The 24,644-nt window shown below is 37.1% G+C and overlaps 3 protein-coding genes and 1 pseudogene across 3 annotated transcripts; 2 read left to right on the forward strand and 2 right to left on the reverse strand.

The window, feature by feature from the left end:
• Positions 1-1,797: 1,797 nt before the first annotated feature.
• LOC110796738 (pentatricopeptide repeat-containing protein At3g22470, mitochondrial-like) lies at positions 1,798-5,155 on the reverse strand (annotated as a pseudogene).
• A 9,782-nt stretch (positions 5,156-14,937) lies between these two features.
• LOC130471426 (sugar transport protein 1-like) lies at positions 14,938-15,731 on the forward strand. The gene is made up of 2 exons (XM_056841545.1): positions 14,938-15,152; positions 15,334-15,731. The coding sequence occupies exons 1-2, from the start codon at positions 15,017-15,019 to the stop codon at positions 15,729-15,731; spliced, it is 534 nt and encodes a 177-aa protein (XP_056697523.1). The 5' UTR covers positions 14,938-15,016.
• A 484-nt stretch (positions 15,732-16,215) lies between these two features.
• Positions 16,216-19,874, reverse strand: LOC130459959 (zinc finger BED domain-containing protein RICESLEEPER 2-like). Its single transcript, XM_056827599.1, has 5 exons — positions 19,393-19,874; positions 18,635-18,725; positions 16,573-18,525; positions 16,373-16,475; positions 16,216-16,277 (listed from the first exon to the last, which is right to left on the reverse strand). The coding sequence occupies exons 3-5, from the start codon at positions 18,523-18,525 to the stop codon at positions 16,216-16,218; spliced, it is 2,118 nt and encodes a 705-aa protein (XP_056683577.1). The 5' UTR covers positions 18,635-18,725; positions 19,393-19,874.
• Positions 19,875-20,000: 126 nt separating this feature from the next.
• LOC130459962 (zinc finger BED domain-containing protein RICESLEEPER 2-like) lies at positions 20,001-23,591 on the forward strand. The gene is made up of 5 exons (XM_056827602.1): positions 20,001-20,414; positions 21,082-21,172; positions 21,282-23,234; positions 23,332-23,434; positions 23,530-23,591. Exons 3-5 carry the CDS (start codon positions 21,282-21,284, stop codon positions 23,589-23,591), a joined length of 2,118 nt encoding a protein of 705 aa, XP_056683580.1. The 5' UTR covers positions 20,001-20,414; positions 21,082-21,172.
• Positions 23,592-24,644: the final 1,053 nt, after the last annotated feature.

Here is a 24,644-nt window from a genome sequence, read left to right on the forward strand (position 1 = left end):
TTTCCTGCGGATTGTCGGCTCTAATGTTGTCGTTTGATGTTGGGTGAATTCATCCGAGGGTACCGCCATCGTTGAAGCTTCAAGCTAAGATTATTATGGCTACGACGTGGAATGATATTCAAACTCCTTGTGTTTCTAGTTCTATAAATTACGCCATTGTTGAATGTTGTTGATGATGGAGATTAAGATTGGTTGATTTGAAATTGATTGGTGATTTTGCTAATATGGTAGAACTTCAGGTATATAATCGAAGAAGAAGGAGGAAATAAGATGCTTGAAAAAAATTAAAAAGTAAATAAAAGTTTATCTTCTTAGCCGGTTTCAAGTCACCTGGGTTCAATAAAAGTTAATGGGGTATAAAGGTTGGATTATTAGATAATAATCCAAAAGTTGGATTATTAACGGAAAATCGTCGAAAGGTTGGATTATTTAAAGTAATTTTTCCTAACTTTTAAGCATTTTGAATCAACTTTTACTCCGGTGTACAATATTTATCGTACACCATTTGTAAATAAGAATTTGTGTTTACAATCTGTGTTCTAACTTTCTAGGTTAGAATATATGCATCAAACTCCAAGTTGATACTTTCTTATTTTGAAGGGAAACTTGGATACTTTTTCTGTCTCCATACTATCATGTTTACATTTTACCTGCACAATTCCTTTTGTACTTAAATGCTTATATACCCTTCTACAACTGCTCTTTACATAAAAATGGAACATATGACTTCCATTATAAAAACCTACATCAATGACATGAATATCAATCAGCAGATTCAGCACTTTGCATGTCTGAGCTGCAAGGGGCCTAGGCCCGATAACAGAGCGGGCCTAAGCCCGAAACAGAGCAAACCCCCACAACAAAGAATCACAGGGAGCAAAATTGAGGACCTGGAAAATTTAAGCAGTTCCCTACAACAGTTTCTATATAAGTACACAGCTATACATTAAAAACACATTTGTACAAAATCAACAGTAAGACCTTAAACACAATCTCCTCGCTAATTAACTCCTAATTTTTATTATTATTATTATTATCGTCTGATATTGTTTCCTCTGACGAGGCATCACTGTCAATTACGATAGGGTTTTCAGTCAAACCTGGTTTTCTTGTTACAGGGTTAACGCCACACTGTAAAAGACTCGATCTGGGTAGCTCAGCAGGTTTAGTAGCATTGACTAGATTCTTCTTCCCCTTACAAGATGTTCCAGAAGTTTCTGGAAATGCATGAACAACCTGAACTCCTCCTCCCATTTGATATGGAACCGGTGACCTGGAAGTAGACCTGGTTATCGGGCGGGGCGGGTCAAGGTCGGTGCGGGTCAAAAGAGGGTCGGGTATTGAAAGGGTCATTTTTAGCGGGTCGATAATGGGCGGGTCAAAAGCGGGGCGCGGGTCGATAGCGGGCCATTAGTGGGCGCAAACGAGCAATGAAAAATGAAAAACAAAAGAGTCATGTGCAAGTACAAGTAAATACGAAACTATACACGTAATTTTTTGTATCATTACTATTTTAATTTTCAAAATAATTGTAGTATAAGTTTGACCCTATAATGACCTGTCCAATAAAGGCCCTATCCAATAAGAGCCCTGCCCAATAAAAGCCCTATTAACTTGACCCTAACCCTATATCCATTGAACTACCCTGTCCAATAACCAAGTCTACCTGGAAGAAGCGTTGTTCGTATCTTTAAGCCAATGAGGTAAACAATTGTTTAATATCTGAAGCCTTCTCTTGAACATCAGTTTCTGGAACCACATTGCAGTCGATTACAAAATCACCTGTTAAACAAGGCTATGGAAGTAACTAGCAAGGTCAAAACAGTAACTTTAACCCTCATACCATAACAGTCATGTCATCTTGTAACCTCAACTAGCATCAAACTCATGCACAGCATATACTGATCGAGTCAATACTCTAAATGGATAACTTGGGAAAATCAAAGGCACAGTACATAACACGAAAGTAGTGTCTTAAAATAAAAGAGGAACTCATAAATATTGAGAAACCTGTAACTTGAAATAACAATCCTACAGAGAAGCTACATTAGGGGCAACACCGGCTTACTCTAAGTGGAGAGAGGTTTGACCCAAGAACAAAAAATCCCAACCTTCTCCTTAATCATGGTGCTAATTCCAAAAAAGCGACTGATTAAAAAAAAAAATGAGCTTTTCAGAAATTGATATCCTAACTAAGCAAAACGGATGCGACACAATATCCACCTTACAAATATATCACAACCTTCCAGATCATTGCCACTGAAAACATAATAGCAACCAACAGCCAACAATCACAATAGGCTACGAGAGTGATGGATAGCTCAGTTGGTTAGAGCTTCCATCCCGGTTCCAGGTGATCCTGGGATCGATTCTCATCCCCGCCCTTGTGGCTCATTCGAACCAAAAAAAAAAAACAATAGGCTACCAGCCTACAAGTATCCATCCATATTTCATATTATCACTACTGAACTACATAATCCAGATGATTATTGCATATACAAATATTTTTCATGTGTAATGAGGAATATTTAATCAATATTCAAGACAAGATACAAGAGTCACCTGTCACTACACCTGGTTATCGGGCGGGTCGGGTCAGGGTCGGGTCAGGTCAAAAGAGGGTCGGGTATTAAAAGGGTAATTTTTAGCAGGTCGATAATGGGCGGGTCAAAAGCGGGTCGCGGGTCAATAGCGGGTCATTAGTGGGCGGGTCAATAAACGAGCAATGAAAAATGAAAAACAAAAGAGCCATGTGCAAGTACAAGTGAATACGAAGCTATACACGTAAATTTTTGTATCATTACTATTTTAATTTTCAAAATAATTGTAGTATAAGTTTGACCCTATAATGACCCTGTCCAATAAAGGTCATGTCCAATAAGAGCCGTGACCAATAAAAGCCCTATTAACTTAACCCTAACCCTATATCCATTGGACTACCCTGTCCAATAACCAGGTCTACCTGTCACCATAGTCATTCTTTGTCCATTCCAAAGCCAAATATACTTCTACAAGGCACGAACTAGCATAGAACCTAAACAAGCAGTGGCTAAAATCTAACTGTCTCCCACAAAAATTAAGTACAAAACTAATCAGTTCTTATCTCCCTCAAGCTAATCCCCACATAAATTTCGTCGAAATCAATCCATCTTACACCAAATCATCAAAACACCATATGTAAAGATTGTAAAAGAGCTCATTCTTACACACTTACACAAATCATCATCAGGTTCTCCAATCTCCACCCCATCATCCTCCACATCTATTGTTCTGACATCAGTAATTTTAGTACAACGAGCACACTGAATTCCTAGGTTCCCTACAATACAATACCCGAACATGTAACCGAATCCGAAAAACATAATTTGTTTCTCTGCAAGCATGTAAAATCTTGTCTATGTTCTTAGACTTGCAATATCCATTAATCATAGTACTGAAACTGAAAAGATCAGGCTCCCAACCGTTTTGTACCATGACATCAATTAGCTTTTCTGCATCTTCCATCTGGCCACGCAAACAATAACCATCGAGTAAAGAATTGTAAGTGATGATGTCGGGAGTTACACCTCTTTCAATCATAAGCCGTAGAATTGCTTGTGCTTCATCAACATTCCCGTCTTTACAGAACATGTCTACTAACATGCTGTAGGTCTTAACATCTGGACAGTAGTAGGTTTAATGCCCTTGTCTTCCATATCTTCGAGTATTGCTACTGCCTCATCAAGCCGTGCACTTTTGCATAGGCCATCAACCAACGAACTATACGTGAAAACATCTGGAGCAACTCCCTGAGCTCGCATTTCTGTAAATATCTGGCGCGCACGTGTAAGTCTACTGCATTTACACAAGCCATCAATAAGAGTGTTATAGGTTACAACATCAGGTGTTATCCTTTTCTGACACAGTTCTTGGAAAATGTTCAGGGCCTTGTCTATGTTCTTAGCCTTGCAATATCCATTAATCATAGTATTAAAACTGAAAAGATCAGGCTCATAACCACTTTGTTCCATGAGACCAAGTAACTTTTGGGCATCTTCCATCTGGCCACGCAGACAATAACCATCGAGTAAAGAATTGTAAGTAATGATGTCGGGAGTTACACCTCTTTCAACCATAAGCCGTAGAATTGCCTGTGCTTCATCAACACTCCCGTCTTTACAGAACATGTCAACCAACATGTTGTAGGTCTTAACATTTGGTTGTATATTTTTTTGTATCATCTCATCCAATACAGCCTTAGCCTCTCCCGAGAGCCGGAATTGTAGAGGCCTCGAACCAATGAGTTATAAGTGACCACATTAGGTTGAATGCCCTGAGTTTTCATAGAAGAGAACAGGTCTAAGCCCTCTTTTAAGAGTCTGTCCTTACAAAGACTGTCAATAATAGTGCTACATATGACAAGGTTACGCTTACAATGACCATCTGATTGCATTTTATCAAGCAATCTGAGAGCAGCAGAATTATCACCAATCTTACAAAGGCCTTTGAACACAGCACCAAAGGTAACAATGTCAGGTTGGAAACCTTTGATCCAATAATTGAGCAGCTTGAGGAAGCATATCACAGTGGATATAGCCATTGATTAAGGTGTTAAAGGTAAAATCATTTGGGGGATAACCAAGCTTAAGGCTTTTACCCATGAGAGAGAACCCGAAATCGACATGGCCTAGATGACAGTAAGCATTGGCAAGAATACCAATAGAATGCCTGTTGGGTCGAATATCCAAAAACTCAAGCTTTTTGGAAAGAGTAACAATGGTGGAATGAGGATGAAGACGCTTCAATTTATTCATGGCAGTAAAGAGCTGATTGAAAACGATAATAGAAGGGAGAGGACGCAAAGAGGTCAATTGATGGAAGAGGGAAATGGGGAGTTTCAAATCCGAAAACCCTAATTTGCAATGTTCTCTAACAGATTGAAGAAACAATTGAGGGTCATCAATGGCAGCGAGTCTACGGTTGGAGGAAAAATGGCGTAAAAGGAATAAAGACAAAAAAGAAGAATTACCAGAATGAAACATGGATGGAGGAGTAATGTTCTTCATTTCCCACGCTAATCACTTCTTCTCCACTTTTGTTGTGCTAAATTGCTGCTTCTAGATCCGTAAATTCGTCTATTGGAAGGTGTTTGTGTTGCTCTGTATTTTCAAAATAAGAGAAGGGGCTTACCTGTGGACCAACTAGAGCTGATCAACGTTGGACCGGCCCGAAAATTACCGGCTTTTGGGCAGCCTTTTTTGGCCCGGTTTTCGAGCCCGGCCCGAACTTTTTACACAAATCGCGAGCTTTGGCAACGTAAAATAACACTTTTAGTTATAAATTTGGCCCAGCCCGAAATGATCCAAAAAGCCCGCTATTTTGGCCCGAAATAGCGGGTTTTGGACACAAAAAATCGACCCGAAGTTTGGCCCGACCCGACCCGACATAATGGCCAGATTTTATGCCCTTGGCCCGGTCCGACCCGCCTTTTGATCAGGTCTAGGGCCAACCGATCGTGTACGTGCCAAATTTCTAAAACGATGGTCAATTGTTCATGCACAACTATAATTTATTTGAGTGTACCAATGAGATATTGGTTTAATAGTTTACACCGAGATTTTGTGTACGATCGCTCCCATGTCCGAATCTTATTTTGTGTACGATTGTGTCGGACATGGGAGCGATCGTACATGGGAGCGATCATATATTCGCACCCACGGCTCATCTACGTAACCTTGTGTGTTGTAGGATTTACAACAGGCTCATACGTATTGGATTCAGACGGTGTCGGTCTGGCCTAGCCCATCCCAACTCCAATAAGCCTCTCAATTTCTTTTTTAAAGGTCAACCACCTGAGTTAGTAGGTTAGACTCTTTGAGAGTGGTGGTGGGGGGTGATAAGGGGAACCCTTAAAACGTCACTAGACCAACGCATTGCTTGGCTAATAAGCTTCTGAGACTGACAAAATTAGGGATTAAGATCAAGAAAATTTAAGTTGTTATTGTATTAATTATAATCAGCAATGTACAAGCTATATATAAGCATAAAAGGAAGGAGTCTAGATCCTTCTATAGGTTGTTGCATCATCTAACAAACAACAAAGAATTTGTTACAATAATGCCATGTTGGCAAGACTGACTCAGCAGTTAGTTACTGAAGTACAGCAAACAATCAGCATACATCATCAACTAATATTCTAACAGCCCCCCTCAAGATGGAAGGGGATGAGAATCATGCACACCCATCTTGGACAGAAGAAACTGAAATTGACTAGATGCCAATGACTTAGTAAACACATCAGCTAACTGTTCTTGTGTAGGCAAATAGGAGAGTTGTAGCAGCCCTTCTAATACTTTGTCACGAGTAAAGTGACAATCAATCTCAATGTGTTTCGTTCTTTCATGAAACACTGGGTTCTTGGCTATATGTAAAGTTGATTGGTTATCACAATTGAGAGTAATTGGCTTGAGATTAGAAAGTCCCAAGTCTGTGAGCAAATTGACTATCCAAGTTACTTCTGAAGCTGCAGCAGCCATGGCTCTATACTCAGCTTCTGTTGAACTTTTGGAGATTGTGTTTTGTTTCTTTGACTTCCAGGATATAGGTGACCCTCCTAACAGCAATATATATCCTGTTACAGATCTTCTAGAATCAGGGCAAGTTGCCCAGTCAGAATCTGAAAAAGCTTGTAGAGAAATGTTATCTGTAGCCTTTAGCAGTATGCCTTGACCCTCAGTGTGAGCAAGATACCTCAAAGTGTGATGCAAAGCTGTAACATGAGGTTGTCTTGGGTCTTGTAAGAATTGGCTAAGATACTGAACTGCATAAGACAGATCAGGTCTGGTATGTGTGAGAAAGTTAAGTTTTCCAACAATTGATCTGTATTGTTCTGTATCTGCATAAGAGTCACCATCAGATTTAGATAATTTAAGATTCAGAGGTAGGGGAGTGATAGTTCTTTTGGAGACATCAAAACCACATCCAGTAAGGAGCTCCTTAGTAAACTTCTTTTGAGTGAGAATTATCCCATCTGCAGTATATCCCACTTCAATTCCCAGAAAATAATTTAGATATCCCAAATCCTTTATGCTAAACTCTTTGTGAAGGTATGCTTTGAGCTCATCAAGTTTAGCAATGTTGGTCCCAGTCAAGATGATGTCATCCACATATACAGCAGCTATGTTGATATCTGTATCTGTCCTGTGAATGAACAAACTGTAATCATATTTTGATTGCACAAAACCTTGAGATTCCAGTGCAGTTAGGAGCTTCTCATGCCACTGTCTAGATGCTTGTTTCAGCCCATAAATAGACTTGATTAGCCTGCACACTTTGTTGTTGGGGTTAGGTACCCCTTCTGGCATCTGCATATAAACTTCTTCTTTGAGATCACCATGCAGAAATGCATTGTTCACATCTAGTTGAAAAAGAGACCAATGTTTGCTTGCTGCTACTGCAATTAAACACCTGATTGTACTCATTTTAACTACAGGACTGAAAGTTTCCTCATAATCAATCCCATATTTTTGATTGAAACCCTTGGCTACTAATCTTGCTTTGCATCTTTCTAGAGCCCCACTGGATTTAAGCTTTACTTTAAAAACCCAATTGCACCCAATTGCCCTTTTTCCTTTAGGTAATTCCACCAATTCTCAGGTTAAATTCTGGTCTAGAGCTTCCAATTCTTTCTGCATTGCTTCAACCCAAATTTGATGTTTTGCTGCTTCCTGATAGGAGTGTGGTTCTGAAATGTCACACACTTGAGACAGAAAAGCTTGAAAGTCTTCAGGAAAGGTAACATAAGCTACCATGTTGCACCAGTGACTTGTAACACATTTGGAAGCAGAATGACATACATAATCTTCTAAATAATTGGGTGGTTTGTGAGTTCTAGAAGACTGTCTGATGATTGGATAAGGAAGACTTGCAGTATCTGAAGAACTAGATGTAGTTGAATAGCTATGATCAGTAGTGTTTTCAGAAGAACTTAATGGATGTGTTTGATCAACTGAGGTGGTGTTATGAGAAGAATTTGGTGAGTTTGTGTGTTGAGAAGGTGTTTGAGTGGTAGTAGATGTTGGTGAGGAGTTTGGTGAGGATGTATGTGAGGGAAAAATTGATTCTGGTGTTGAGTAATCTGGTTCATCAAATGTGTTTGGAGAAGCAAAGGCTGGTAAGAAGATAGCATTAGTGTAGTTAGAAACTGGTGTATTGGTTTTGTGATAAAGGTGGAATGGGAAGTGTTTTTCATGAAATGTTATGTCTCTTGAAACAAAGAATCTGTTAGTGTCAATTTCTAAGACCTTATAGCCTTTCTGGGATGCAGAATATCCCATAAGAACACAAGGAGTAGCTCTGCTATCCAATTTAGTTCTCCCAACTTTTGTAGTAGAAACATAACAGAGACAACCAAATGTTCTAAGATGAGTAAGATCAGGTTGTTTTTCATACAATCTGTAAAAAGGTGAATCCAATCCAATGGATTTCAGTGGCATCCTGTTAATCAAATATGCTGCACACATCACACACTCACCCCAGAACCTAGCAGGAACCTTTGATTGAAAATACAATGCCCTTGCTGTCTCTAAAAGATGTTTATGTTTCCTTTCCACCACCCCATTCTGCTGGGGAGTGTGACTACAACTAGTTTGATTCAATATACCTAGTGTCACACACAGCTTTTTGAAATCTCCTTCACATAATTCCTTTGCATTGTCTGATCTTACACATTTAACAGTCACACCAAACTGAGTTTTCACCATATTCAAGAAATCAGTTAACACAGAAACACAGTCTTTCTTATTTCTCAACATGTGAATCCAAGTGAATCTACTGTAATCATCTACAATAGTCAAAAACTGATTACAACCAGTAGGAGTTTTCACAGAATGTGGGCCCCAAACATCAATGTGTATTAGCTCAAATGGACAAGTTGTCTTAATGCTACTATGTGGAAAGCTAAGCCTGGTTTGTTTTGCAATGGGACACACTTGACAAATTGTGTCTTGAATACAAGAATTGACTTCACAACTAGGGTTAATCAACTTAAGTTGACTAAAAGGGATATGACCTAGTCTTAGGTGCCATAGTTTGGCATTATTGACAGCAGTAGAACAGGCTGTGTTGCACTCATGTGGCTGTTTTGTAGATGTAGCTGCTATATTGTGTTCTCCAACATTGTACAGACCAGAACTCACATCACCAAGAGGAATCAATTTCCCTTTCTGACAGCAAATAAAGCACTTGTCATGAGTAAAATGCAGCTCACAATTCAAATCTTTGCATATCTTGTGGACAGAGATTAGATTATATTTGAAATCAGGCACATGCAGCATATTGTGAAGTGTAATTCCTTCATTTAAGACTACTGAACCAACATGTTTCACAGGTATTTTACTGCCATCAGGTATGGTTATATATGTAGATTGATTATCAACCCTTTTATATGCAGAAAACTGACTCAAATCATGACAGAAATGATCTGAAGCACCACTGTCAAGCAACCATTTAGAATTAGTATGAGATATTAAACAGATATTACCTGCCATTAAGGCCAAGTTAGGTTGATGACTAGAGCCAGAACTTTGTTGTTGCTTGCTCAAAAGATTCATCAGCTGATTATACTGCTCCACTGAGATATTAGTATTTGCTTCAGTTTTTGGATTGTTGGATGTGTCAGCATCACCATCTCCAGCAGTTGACATTGTTGCTGTCTTGTTTTTGAAATGCTTAAAACCTGGTGGATAACCATTGATCTTGAAGCACCTCTCAATACTGTGTCCAGGAATTTGACAATGTGTACAGAAATACTGTGAGTTGCTCCTATTAGGATTATTAGCTTTCTGAAATTGTTGAGAACCAGTTGCTTGAGATTTGAAGTTCCTGTTGTTCCAATGATCACCACCAAATCTTCTTTTCTCAGCTGCAAATGCAACAGGCTCTGTAGGATAGACAGTTTTAGAGATCTCTTGATGCCTTTCTTCTTGAGCAAAGAGTTTGTATGCTTCAGACACCTTAGGTAGAACTGGAACCATTAGCACATTTCCCCTAATTGTGGCAAACTGGTCTGTTAACTTCATCATAAACTACATCACCATTTTTTCTTGTTGTCTTTGAAAGAACTTTTTAGTAACATTGCAGGTACAATTGTTACAAGTACAATAAGGCATAGGATGAGCCTCTTCAATTGCATCCCAGATTGACTTGATTTCAGTAAAAAACTCAGAAACTGATTTTTCTCCTTGATTTACCTCAGCTAGTTTCTGTTCTAAAGAGTAGACCTGTGCCATAGAAGCAAAGCCAAATCTCTCTTCAAGATCACACCAAACTTCTCTGGCAGACTTCAAAAACATTACACTCTTAGCAATTATCTCACTCAGATTCCCTAGGATCAGAGAACACACCAAATCATTGCATCTCTCCCATGCTCTATACTCAACAGTTCCAACAGCAGGTTTGCTAATACTTCCATCAACAAAACCTATTTTGTTTTTAGCTGACAATGCCAGCAGCATTGATCTCTTCCAACATGTGAAACCTTCACCATCAAACTTGAAAGAAACAAGTTGCACAGAATTTGCATCAGAAGGATGGATGTAATACAAGCTAGTAGGATCCTGATTAGGAGGCAAATTTGCATTTCTCCTAGAATCTTCGAGGTGTTCATCATTAAACGCCATTATCAATCTTCAATCAGTAGAAATCAAACAAACTGAAGTTTAATCACACAAACTGTAGTTAATTTCTTCAGAACAATTAGCAGATTTCGATCAGAAACAGTAAAATGCAAGGTTCAATTTGAACTTTTTAGAGAGAATTTTGTACGAGAATTTTGCGGAATTTCAGAGAAGATGAGTCAGGTTTCTTGAACCTGCTCTGATACCATGACAGAATTAGGGATTAAGATCAAGAAAATTTAAGTTGTTATTGTATTAATTATAATCAGCAATGTACAAGCTATATATAAGCATAAAAGGAAGGAGTCTAGATCCTTCTATAGGTTGTTGCATCAGCTAACAAACAACAAAGAGTTTGTTACAATAATGCCATGTTGGCAAGACTGACTCAGCAGTTAGTTACTGAAGTACATCAAACAATCAGCATACATCATCAACTAATATTCTAACAGAGACCATGATTTTCGAAAGGTAATTTGGTTGGATACTGAATTGGTACAATGTTGGGATTACTTATGACTAGTTTAAGTTGCTTTGTCTTTGAGCAATAATCATCTCAAATATATTTTTCAACTATTTCCGATCCATTCTTATCGTAAAGTAGCCTATAGTCCTTACACCTTTTTTTTAATCAAAGAATCAATTAGTAAAATATCTCTAAGCTTCCTTCTTAGGTTTTGGGTACTCTTGTACATTAGCTTTCAGGTTATGCTGTCATAGTTGCTCATAGTTCCTCATAGTTGATCAGCTACTTGTGATGCTCATTTGTTCTCTTGTTGATTTTATGCCAGCATAAATATTTTCATTTTTCATTAAGCTAGATTGTGAGTTCCCCCAACCTTCAGATTAGAATCTGGGTCGATTTTCTTTTCCGTTTTGAAATTAGGCAATGTTTTCCATTGATATACGACAATATTTACGGTCTATATGTATGTAGGAAAAAACATATCTGGTTTAATTAGAGTGCTTATTTACTATCCGGAGTGGACTAAGGACATGCAGGCTATGCTTTAGAGTACATGATTGATGATGAAACAACTTCTATGGATATGTTTAGGGTTGGACATTAGGAATGAATTGGCTGAGAAAACAAGGTAAATTTTCTGCCAAATCTTGCAGTTTTAAATACTATTTATTAAGATGTATACTAAAAATCTAATTAGGGAAAATAACATATTTACAGGAACGAGCATCTACATGCTTAGCTTATGCCAACAGTTTTAGTTAATTCAAAACTCATGTTACTAACCATTGAGTTAAGAGCTTTTTGAAGAATATGAATTAGATGCATTTGTTGCAATCAAAATGCTTGTGTCCTAGCAAATACCCGCGACAGAATTTGTGCCTATTGCAATGTGCATCTCAGTTTTAGCTACTTACATTGTGTTATAATCTACCATATATTTATCCACATGAAGGAAGAGAAGATGCACTAAATGTTCGATATATTTTCTTTCTAAACCAATATGATAATAATGAGCATTTACTTTTGATAATTAGTTTTTTTGTAGGGTTTTGAAAAAACGAGCTTAGTTGGTAGTGAGGATAACTATAAGGAGATGAAGCATATTGGTCGTTGGCGTCCTCTGGCTACTACTTCGTACAACTAGAAAGACAATTCTAAAGAGAACAATACACATACTGACACACCTGTGTTCCCACCGAAAGATAGAGAACATAATAATTCTCGTAAGTAAGACGCGAAGGGTATACACTAAAGATAAGGAAGAGGAGGAGGAGAAAGAAATTAATAGTTTTTCTCACTATCCTTCTATTTTAAGGATAGGTTTAGTAGTGGTTATTTACTTGTAGGCCTTCAACATAATCACTTTGCTTCTTTGTGTAAAAATATAATACTTATTAAACATAAGTAGTGTGTACCTAGATATTAGATTAGCCTTTAAGTCAATTAGGGAGAGAAATTTATGGATGTGGTCAAACACTCATATTATCTCCATATTCATACTTTTGAGGATTATGCAAGATAACATCACACTTTCACAAAAACATGTTTTCTATGTTAGCCTTCAGAAGAGTGGCTTCTGTTGCCTTCTCTGTTGATAATTTTTTTTTTTTTTTGGTCTACATGATTACAATTAGGTTATGCAGAGTTAGTTATGTACCAAATACCCATTATTTTTTAACTACCTTTGCTAATCTGCCAAAATATTGCATATATCAAATACGAGGTTATCAAGTTCAGTTCCTTCTAACATTAGATGGTCTAACATCCATTGGTAGTTAGCATAGGAAAAAAAACTTCAGCTCCCCTTTGTCCATACACTAATTAGGCTCGTCATTAGCTTAGCGTATTGGTAATTAACTAGCGCACGGGCCAACAACTAATTGACTTAAAAATGACCTTTCAATAATGTACTTGATTTTTCAATACTTATCTTAAATGACCTTTCTACAAAATACTTCACTTGGGAGCTGGGCCCAATATTGACAAGAGCCCACATTCAGGCCCACAATTTATCAAACTCATATGCCAAGTCACAAATGTCCTATAAATAACCTTATATGGAGGTTTCAATACAATGTATGATCATTTTCCCTTTCTCATTGCTTTAAAATAAAACCGAGGTGGTAATACGTTCTAACTTAAATCATGTGAAATAATTACGTAATAACCTCAAATTCACAGCAGTAACTATAATTCTCTAAACAATAAGAACAGTAAATAATACTAGATAGTTCTAATTATTTTGTATGTCAAAAAAAAAGTCTAATTATTAATTTATGTTTATGTTTCGTAGCAAAGATCGTAAGAATAGTAAATAATACTATGTATTTCTAATTATTTATGTTTCTGTTTCGTAGTAGAGTTTGATCATCGCGACCCTATAATATAGTCAAGGTGACCTTAACACTAATCCAAGGAGTCAGGAGAATCTTTGATAAATTAGTGACTCATGTATTCTATATTCAGTTACTCGCTAGGCGACAATATTGTATTTTTCGTGTAAACGCGTCACAGCCCCAATTGATGGTGTAGCGTGCTATACAAGAAGATACTTCTAGCTCTTCGTACATTTTATACTTCCTCCGCCCCTAAATGTTTTCCCCATTTGCCATTTTACGCGGTTAATAAGGAAAAATGAACATTACAAGATCTAAAACTTTTGTGTGCCCCCGATCTACGGTTTTTTACTGTACATCCAAATTAGCGCGTAAAAAGTGAAAAATAAACTCACTCAAGGTAAAAAGTGACCCAAACCAAAGATAAAAGTGAACCCGACCAAAGATAAAAGTGAACCCGACCAAAGATTTAAGTAACCTTATTCGAGGACTAAAGTTACATTACTCAAGGATAAATGTGACATTAACCAATGAAAAATGTGGCCCTAACAATAAACAATAAAGTAATTGTGATCAAGAGTGATATGCTTGTTATAAGTTATAACTATGACTAATACAACGCCAATAAACACCAATACACAAGTGTAATATAGGTAGTGTATAGGTCATGTGGGGCTTGAACCCTCACCATGTACAATATTGTACATTGATCTACATTTGAGCTAATAGCCTTGAAAATAAGGTAACTTCTAACTACAATAGAGAAAACTAATAACATCAGTAAGGGTAACTAAAATAATAAAATTGTCGTGGATAACCTTCCTCTTTTGGGCCGCCACACAATATATTAACGTAGATCAGCCGTTCTGAAAAGTTTGTGAAACAAAATAGTTGTAAGAATTTGAGCCAATAGAATTTATGGAATAAAAATGTCAACTCATTAATCTATCCAAACTTAAACCAACCAATAAGATTGCAACGTCTTTTATTGATAAACCAATAGAATTACAAGGTTAATTAAAAATAAAAGAAAATAAATGGTAAGATCATTTTGAGACACTTTAAAAGGAAATGGGAAAAACTTTTAGATACGGAGGGAGTAAAATTTATCCTCTCAAAAATACTATAATAAATATAATATTATCCTGCTTGTACTAAAAATTAGTAACCAATAAATTAATAACTAAAAAAATAACTTTCCCTAAAAAAACATTAGAGTTTTAATTAAAATTAATTTCCAACAACCTACTTTACGCAAAAACAAAAACAAAAAAAACCCAAAAAGATATAATTAGTGACTAAAATATACATACAAATGTACAATTGGTTCTCTTGGGGATGTGCTCCTTGTTTGGATAGAATTAGGAGCGTAAGAGTTATATTTATGTTATGTTTCTTTTTATTATTAGGTTCGAGTTACGGAGTATTAATTAATTAGTTTCCTATTATATGCCGATTAGGATTAGGAAAGTATAGTACTATAAATACATTGACACTTGTGCTTTAATTTACTCATCCATATTTTCTCTATCTGTCAAAACTTAGAGATAAAATAAACAATGGCGGGTGGAATAATAGTTGATAGTGGAAAAGTAGGTAAAGACTATCCAGGAAAATTAACTGGTTATGTCTTTTTGAGTTGCCTTCTTGCAGCTGCCGGAGGTTTGATCTTCGGTTATGACATCGGGATTTCAGGTATATAATTTGATTTATTGAATTATTAGATTATGAAGGTTTAATGTAATTTGCATGGCTTGAATTGATATAATGTTAATTATTCGATTAATTAGTAAATTTCGGATGCCAAGTAAAAGTATTAATCGCAAGTGTGTTATTAGATACGTCAATGAACATAACATAATTGTCATATATGCAGGTGGAGTCACATCAATGCCTATGTTTTTGGAGAAATTTTTTCCTTCAGTTTATAGACAACAGATGGCAGATTCTGGAACGAATCAGTATTGTAAATTCAATAGCGTCAAATTAACTATGTTCACATCCTCTTTATACTTGGCTGCATTAGTAGCTTCTATTGTGGCATCCACAGTCACTAGAAAGTGGGGCCGTAAGCGATCCATGTTTGCTGGAGGTCTCCTCTTCCTCGCCGGTGCCGTTGTTAATGCCGCTGCTCAAAACGTTGCCATGCTTATAATCGGTCGTATACTTCTTGGTTTTGGCATTGGCTTCGCTAATCAGGTACGTACTCTCGAACGACTCCGTAACCAATATTTTTACTGTTCAGTAATTGGAATTGCAATATGTTTTACCTGAGAGATTACTTTTAGTGGCAGAACATACGGAGTAACTCTTGTTTTAAGCACAATTGCATTTAGGGCTGTGCACCGGACCAAATCCGGCCCGGTCCGGACCGGATCCGGAATGGACCGGATCCGGAATTGAGTTTTTCCCTTGTCCGGTGACCGGTCCTAAATGTAATCGGACATGACCGGTCCTGTCCTGAAAATACCGGACCGGACCGGATTTGGACCTGTTTGTCCGGTTTAAGATATGCATTCCAAAACTGCTGTTTTGTAAGCATAAACCTGCATTTTTTTTGCCTAAAATCACTACTGACCCTGCGGTAGTACGGAGTATTATGATTTATGAGTACTAATTATACTATTACATCAATCAAGAACACAATGGTTCCAAAAACAATATTACATCTTAAAATCCCAAATAAAATGACAAGTGCAAACAAAAGTAATAGGTTACATATTTCTCAACTTGACATTCTTTCTTGCTCCGCTTTGCATTAAAGCACACCAACTGAGTCCACAAACACGACCTCATGATCCTCATCATCAACTTCTATTTCTATTCATCGAGAAATATGTAGATAAACAATGATAAGAATGAAGAATTAGGAGTAATTGTAAAAATAAATAAATAAAAAGAGTTAAAAGCATTACCTTTCTCCATTTCTTCCAAGTCTTTCAAAGTTTCTTCCACATCAACACATGGTAATCCCCTTGCTTTAAGCCAATCATTTGCGCAAATTAGAGCTTGAACCATCTTTTACACATGCAAAAACATTACACAAGGTTATATAAAGTTATAAGTAAGAGAAATAAAATTAAATTTTCAAATTAAAAAGATGAAGAGGCATTACCAAAGGAGACAACGAACTTCGAAATGGATCTAGATGACGACCTCCCGTGCTAAAAGCAGATTCCGATGCAACGGTGGACAATGGGATAGCTAGTATATCACGTGCCATGCGTTGAAGAGTAGGATAACGATATCCATTATTACCCCACCAAGTTAATGCATCCATTTCTTCTTCTAGCGGGCCTAATTGGTCATTTATATATCTATCCAACTCACTATTCACATATCCAGTTGTCTCCTTCAATCTTTTAGCTCTATCAAAAAGATTTTTCTTATAGTCTCCATCATTTATTTCATCAAGTGACATAGGATCTCCATTGTTTCCACTTTCAGGCATATAAGAGGAATACATCATTCTATATTCATCAAATAACTTATAAGTGTAATCCTTCACATAACTACCAAGTTTCTTGCCCTTTTCAATTCCATACATATCACATAATGTCAATTCAACAACTAAGAACTTGGAGTGAGGATCAAGAATAGCGGCAACATAAACAAGCATATTCATTTTTTCCACATCACCCCAATACTTATCAAACTTTTTTTTCATTGCAACGGCCATAGCTTGAAAATCCAAATCTAGACTTTTTTCCCACTTATTAAGCATATCATACATAGAGGCAATCTCAGTTAAGCCTGTATTACTAGTCACATAAAGTGAACCAGAAATACGACGAGTCAAAAGATAAAACCCCTTCAAAAACGTAATCAACCTCTCTACTTTCTTCCAATCATCATATTCAGGAGGCTTCTCATTTTCCTTCTCTCCATGAGGAAGAGATAATCCACTAAAAACACGCTGAAATTTTACAGCCGTGTCTAACATGGTGTAAGTGGAGTTCCAACGAGTGGGGACATCAAAGGATAAGGAACATTTACTATCAATGTTAGCCTTTTGCACAAGTTCTTTGAACCTATCTATTCTTGCAGGAGAGTTCTTAATATATTTCACAGCATTTCTAACTCTATCAATGCACACACCATGCTCTCTAATACCATCCCACACAATAAGATTGACAATATGAGCAATGCATCTAACGTGAATATATTTTCCTTGACTAAAACAACCTGTTCTTTGAACCATTCTTCTTAAGTATGCACAAGCAACATCATTAGAGCTAGCATTGTCAACTGTGACAGTAAATAGCTTATCTTCAATACCCCAATACTCTAGACATGCCTCAACTGCTTTACCAATGGCCTCACCTTTATGACTAGATATTGGACAAAAATTTATAATCTTTTTATTCAATTTCCAATCATTATCAATGAAATGAGCCGTGAGACACATGTAGTTAATCCTTTGAATTGATGTCCAAGTATCAGTGGTCACACTAACTCTTTGACAACTCTTAAACACTTCTTTTAACTTTTCCCTTTCACTATAATAAAGTTTCAAACAATCACGAGCAATGGTAGTACGAGATGGAATAATAAACCTAGGTATTCCTACTTGCACAAAAGCCTTAAATCCAGGTTTTTCCACATGCTTGAATGGAAGCTCATCAATAATGATCATACGAACTAATGCTTCCCTTACATCTTTTAGATTAACAGTCCCACTCCCATAGTTTAATTTCCCACTATCATTTTCTTTCTCAAAAAACAATTCAGTTTGTTGCCCTTTACCCTTATCTTTGTTTTCAGGATTACCAATGCACCTTTCAGCATGATACTTCACATTTTTTGAACCATTTTTATTCCCATCACAAGCTAAAGTTGTATCACAATACTTACATTCAGCTTTTAGTGTACCACCCTCAACAAACTCAATGTAGTGCTGCCAAAAAGTTCCTCTCTTCTTACTTTTTCTTTTGTAGAGATATTGGCGTCCCTCTTTTAGCTTCTTATCCGGAGGCAAGGACTTGCACAATTCCTCCAATTCCACTTCCGTCAGTGGTTGTACACTTTCTACTGAAAAGGCCGGCATTTTGGATTGAGAGCTCTCCATCTACAAAACATATACAAATAATGCAATTTAAGGGATTAAGTGAGGACTCAAAGTGAAAAATAAATAATGTACAAAACAAACATGTTATAAAAATAATCAAGCATCTTACATTACAAGAATAAGAATCCGTGGTTGATTCTTGTTAGTGTTCTATAAAAACACAGCCCACCAAACAATGGATATGCTAAGTTGCAGGAATACTACAAAAGAAGGAAAAAAGAAACATGACAAAAAGGGTTAGTATTATGAACAACACATTTGAATACTCCAATTAAATTTTCAAACTCTTTATACCACTCATTAACATTGTTTTATTTAAATTTCATTTAACACTCAAATTAAATGCTTCTGTTTGTCTTGCCTCTCTTAGAATCTGTTTATTGAGGCCTTCCAATTACATCATCATCAAAGACCAAATTTCAATATTAATTTGATAATTGAGAAGGCAGTTGGTTGAGGTTGTCTTGAGCCTACTACTAACCAAAACAACACATGGCTGCCTCCATCTCTACCTATCAACATTTTTATTCCTTCTTATATTTAGTCCTCTCCTATCAACATTTTCATTCCTTCTTATATTTAGTTCTCTCCTATGCACTAATTCTTCTTCTTCCCATGTACAGATGCACAAAATTGATGACTTAAAAGAGTGATGGATGACTTTTTGTGTTTCAACAACAAAAATCCTAATCATATACAAGTTTTTTACATCCTAATTAATCAGTATAGCACAAAAATCCTAACATATTGACTTTACATTTACCAAACAATTACACGGTTTTAAAATTCACATCACTAACAAAACAACATGTAGATTTGTAGCTTAATTAAACAGATAATTGAAATAATAAAAAGGATAAATATTACCAAGAACTCGTCCAACTCTGTTCGCCGGAGACACGTCGGCTCGTCGCAGTCGAAGCTTCGTAGCCCTCGGAGGTGCGTCGTGGCTGCGGCCTGCGTGAGTACTCGTGGACTCGTGGTGCGTCGCCGTCGCAGCTCTGCGTGTGTAAATGTGGATAGTCAGATCTAGAATTGAGGGAGGGAGGGAGGAGGGAGGAGGGAGGAGAGAGAATGAGGGAGGAGGAGAGTCTGAAACAGAAAAACCCTAATTCCTAACTCCTTAGTTTGCCACTTTTTCGCGATTTCGGGATTTTTTTTTTTTTTTCAAATTCAAACGGGCAAACCGGATCTAACCGGATTTATCCGGTTTTGGTCCGGACCTGTCCTGAATCCGGAATGATCAATTTACAACGTCCGGTGCCCGGTCCTGAATCCAACGGACCGGACCGGTCCGGACAATTCAGGTCCGGTTCCGGACCGGATTCAGGACCCGGGTTATTTCTGCACACCCCGGGTCCGTTGGATTCAGGTCCGGTTCCGGACCGGATTCAGGACCCGGGTTATTTCTGCACAACCCGGGTCCTGAATCCGGTTCCGGAACCGGACCTGAATTGTCCGGACCGGTCCGGTCCGTTGGATTCAGGACCGGGCACCGGACGTTGTAAATTGATCATTCCGGATTCAGGACAGGTCCGGACCAAAACCGGATAAATCCGGTTAGATCCGGTTTGCCCGTTTGAATTTGAAAAAAAAAAAAAAATCCCGAAATCGCGAAAAAGTGGCAAACTAAGGAGTTAGGAATTAGGGTTTTTCTGTTTCAGACTCTCCTCCTCCCTCATTCTCTCTCCTCCCTCCTCCCTCCTCCCTCCCTCCCTCAATTCTAGATCTGACTATCCACATTTACACACGCAGAGCTGCGACGGCGACGCACCACGAGTCCACGAGTACTCACGCAGGCCGCAGCCACGACGCACCTCCGAGGGCTACGAAGCTTCGACTGCGACGAGCCGACGTGTCTCCGGCGAACAGAGTTGGACGAGTTCTTGGTAATATTTATCCTTTTTATTATTTCAATTATCTGTTTAATTAAGCTACAAATCTACATGTTGTTTTGTTAGTGATGTGAATTTTAAAACCGTGTAATTGTTTGGTAAATGTAAAGTCAATATGTTAGGATTTTTGTGCTATACTGATTAATTAGGATGTAAAAAACTTGTATATGATTAGGATTTTTGTTGTTGAAACACAAAAAGTCATCCATCACTCTTTTAAGTCATCAATTTTGTGCATCTGTACATGGGAAGAAGAAGAATTAGTGCATAGGAGAGAACTAAATATAAGAAGGAATGAAAATGTTGATAGGAGAGGACTAAATATAAGAAGGAATAAAAATGTTGATAGGTAGAGATGGAGGCAGCCATGTGTTGTTTTGGTTAGTAGTAGGCTCAAGACAACCTCAACCAACTGCCTTCTCAATTATCAAATTAATATTGAAATTTGGTCTTTGATGATGATGTAATTGGAAGGCCTCAATAAACAGATTCTAAGAGAGGCAAGACAAACAGAAGCATTTAATTTGAGTGTTAAATGAAATTTAAATAAAACAATGTTAATGAGTGGTATAAAGAGTTTGAAAATTTAATTGGAGTATTCAAATGTGTTGTTCATAATACTAACCCTTTTTGTCATGTTTCTTTTTTCCTTCTTTTGTAGTATTCCTGCAACTTAGCATATCCATTGTTTGGTGGGCTGTGTTTTTATAGAACACTAACAAGAATCAACCACGGATTCTTATTCTTGTAATGTAAGATGCTTGATTATTTTTATAACATGTTTGTTTTGTACATTATTTATTTTTCACTTTGAGTCCTCACTTAATCCCTTAAATTGCATTATTTGTATATGTTTTGTAGATGGAGAGCTCTCAATCCAAAATGCCGGCCTTTTCAGTAGAAAGTGTACAACCACTGACGGAAGTGGAATTGGAGGAATTGTGCAAGTCCTTGCCTCCGGATAAGAAGCTAAAAGAGGGACGCCAATATCTCTACAAAAGAAAAAGTAAGAAGAGAGGAACTTTTTGGCAGCACTACATTGAGTTTGTTGAGGGTGGTACACTAAAAGCTGAATGTAAGTATTGTGATACAACTTTAGCTTGTGATGGGAATAAAAATGGTTCAAAAAATGTGAAGTATCATGCTGAAAGGTGCATTGGTAATCCTGAAAACAAAGATAAGGGTAAAGGGCAACAAACTGAATTGTTTTTTGAGAAAGAAAATGATAGTGGGAAATTAAACTATGGGAGTGGGACTGTTAATCTAAAAGATGTAAGGGAAGCATTAGTTCGTATGATCATTATTGATGAGCTTCCATTCAAGCATGTGGAAAAACCTGGATTTAAGGCTTTTGTGCAAGTAGGAATACCTAGGTTTATTATTCCATCTCGTACTACCATTGCTCGTGATTGTTTGAAACTTTATTATAGTGAAAGGGAAAAGTTAAAAGAAGTGTTTAAGAGTTGTCAAAGAGTTAGTGTGACCACTGATACTTGGACATCAATTCAAAGGATTAACTACATGTGTCTCACGGCTCATTTCATTGATAATGATTGGAAATTGAATAAAAAGATTATAAATTTTTGTCCAATATCTAGTCATAAAGGTGAGGCCATTGGTAAAGCAGTTGAGGCATGTCTAGAGTATTGGGGTATTGAAGATAAGCTATTTACTGTCACAGTTGACAATGCTAGCTCTAATGATGTTGCTTGTGCATACTTAAGAAGAATGGTTCAAAGAACAGGTTGTTTTAGTCAAGGAAAATATATTCACGTTAGATGCATTGCTCATATTGTCAATCTTATTGTGTGGGATGGTATTAGAGAGCATGGTGTGTGCATTGATAGAGTTAGAAATGCTGTGAAATATATTAAGAACTCTCCTGCAAGAATAGATAGGTTCAAAGAACTTGTGCAAAAGGCTAACATTGATAGTAAATGTTCCTTATCCTTTGATGTCCCCACTCGTTGGAACTCCACTTACACCATGTTAGACACGGCTGTAAAATTTCAGCGTGTTTTTAGTGGATTATCTCTTCCTCATGGAGAGAAGGAAAATGAGAAGCCTCCTGAATATGATGATTGGAAGAAAGTAGAGAGGTTGATTACGTTTTTGAAGGGGTTTTATCTTTTGACTCGTCGTATTTCTGGTTCACTTTATGTGACTAGTAATACAGGCTTAACTGAGATTGCCTCTATGTATGATATGCTTAATAAGTGGGAAAAAAGTCTAGATTTGGATTTTCAAGCTATGGCCGTTGCAATGAAAAAAAAGTTTGATAAGTATTGGGGTGATGTGGAAAAAATGAATATGCTTGTTTATGTTGCCGCTATTCTTGATCCTCACTCCAAGTTCTTAGTTGTTGAATTGACATTATGTGATATGTATGGAATTGAAAAGGGCAAGAAACTTGGTAGTTATGTGAAGGATTACACTTATAAGTTATTTGATGAATATAGAATGATGTATTCCTCTTATATGCCTGAAAGTGGAAACAATGGAGATCCTATGTCACTTGATGAAATAAATGATGGAGACTATAAGAAAAATCTTTTTGATAGAGCTAAAAGATTGAAGGAGACAACTGGATATGTGAATAGTGAGTTGGATAGATATATAAATGACCAATTAGGCCCGCTAGAAGAAGAAATGGATGCATTAACTTGGTGGGGTAATAATGGATATCGTTATCCTACTCTTCAACGCATGGCACGTGATATACTAGCTATCCCATTGTCCACCGTTGCATCGGAATCTGCTTTTAGCACGGGAGGTCGTCATCTAGATCCATTTCGAAGTTCGTTGTCTCCTTTGGTAATGCCTCTTCATCTTTTTAATTTGAAAATTTAATTTTATTTCTCTTACTTATAACTTTATATAACCTTGTGTAATGTTTTTGCATGTGTAAAAGATGGTTCAAGCTCTAATTTGCGCAAATGATTGGCTTAAAGCAAGGGGATTACCATGTGTTGATGTGGAAGAAACTTTGAAAGACTTGGAAGAAATGGAGAAAGGTAATGCTTTTAACTCTTTTTATTTATTTATTTTTACAATTACTCCTAATTCTTCATTCTTATCATTGTTTATCTACATATTTCTCGATGAATAGAAATAGAAGTTGATGATGAGGATCATGAGGTCGTGTTTGTGGACTCAGTTGGTGTGCTTTAATGCAAAGCGGAGCAAGAAAGAATGTCAAGTTGAGAAATATGTAACCTATTACTTTTGTTTGCACTTGTCATTTTATTTGGGATTTTAAGATGTAATATTGTTTTTGGAACCATTGTGTTCTTGATTGATGTAATAGTATAATTAGTACTCATAAATCATAATACTCCGTACTACCGCAGGGTCAGTAGTGATTTTAGGCAAAAAAAATGCAGGTTTATGCTTACAAAACAGCAGTTTTGGAATGCATATCTTAAACCGGACAAACAGGTCCAAATCCGGTCCGGTCCGGTATTTTCAGGACAGGACCGGTCATGTCCGATTACATTTAGGACCGGTCACCGGACAAGGGAAAAACTCAATTCCGGATCCGGTCCATTCCGGATCCGGTCCGGACCGGGCCGGATTTGGTCCGGTGCACAGCCCTAGCTATGATTACATGAACCATGAGCCTTTTCTTCTGACGGAACCGGGTTTTTAAAGTTTGGGTGTTTTCAATTAGCAACATTATACTGTATTTAGTAGTGTAAAACAAATGAAAACTAAATAGGGAGAATACAAGTTTCTATAGATTTTGTTTTTATTTAGGATATCGGTAGACCACCCATGATCCAATGTAGTTTTGCCACTGCCATAATTCCATGAACCATTGCGTCTTTTCTTCTGATGGAACCAGAATTTTAAAGTTGGGGTGTTTTCAATTAGCAACATTATACTGTATTTAGTAATGTAAAGCAAATGAAAACTAGCTGGCGAGAATAACAAGTTTCTATAAATTTTGTTTTTATTTAGGATGTCGGTGGATCACCCATGACTCAACGTAGCTTTGACACTGCCATGATTACATGAACCATTGAGCCTTTTCTTCTTCTAATCTACTATTCTAGTGATAAAATATCTTGGTCGCGATCCGTGGACGCAGGAGCTAGGCCCTAAGCAAAATCGAGGCCGAAAGCCGATTACCCAAATTCGGATATAATTTGGAATTTGGGTCAATTATCCAATTTCGGAGTATCCATGCCGCGATGGTCAATTTCTCAAAGGCGATAAGATATC

This window comes from Spinacia oleracea, chromosome 4 (assembly GCF_020520425.1).
Source record: "Spinacia oleracea cultivar Varoflay chromosome 4, BTI_SOV_V1, whole genome shotgun sequence".
NCBI classification, from domain to species: domain Eukaryota; kingdom Viridiplantae; phylum Streptophyta; class Magnoliopsida; order Caryophyllales; family Amaranthaceae; genus Spinacia; species Spinacia oleracea.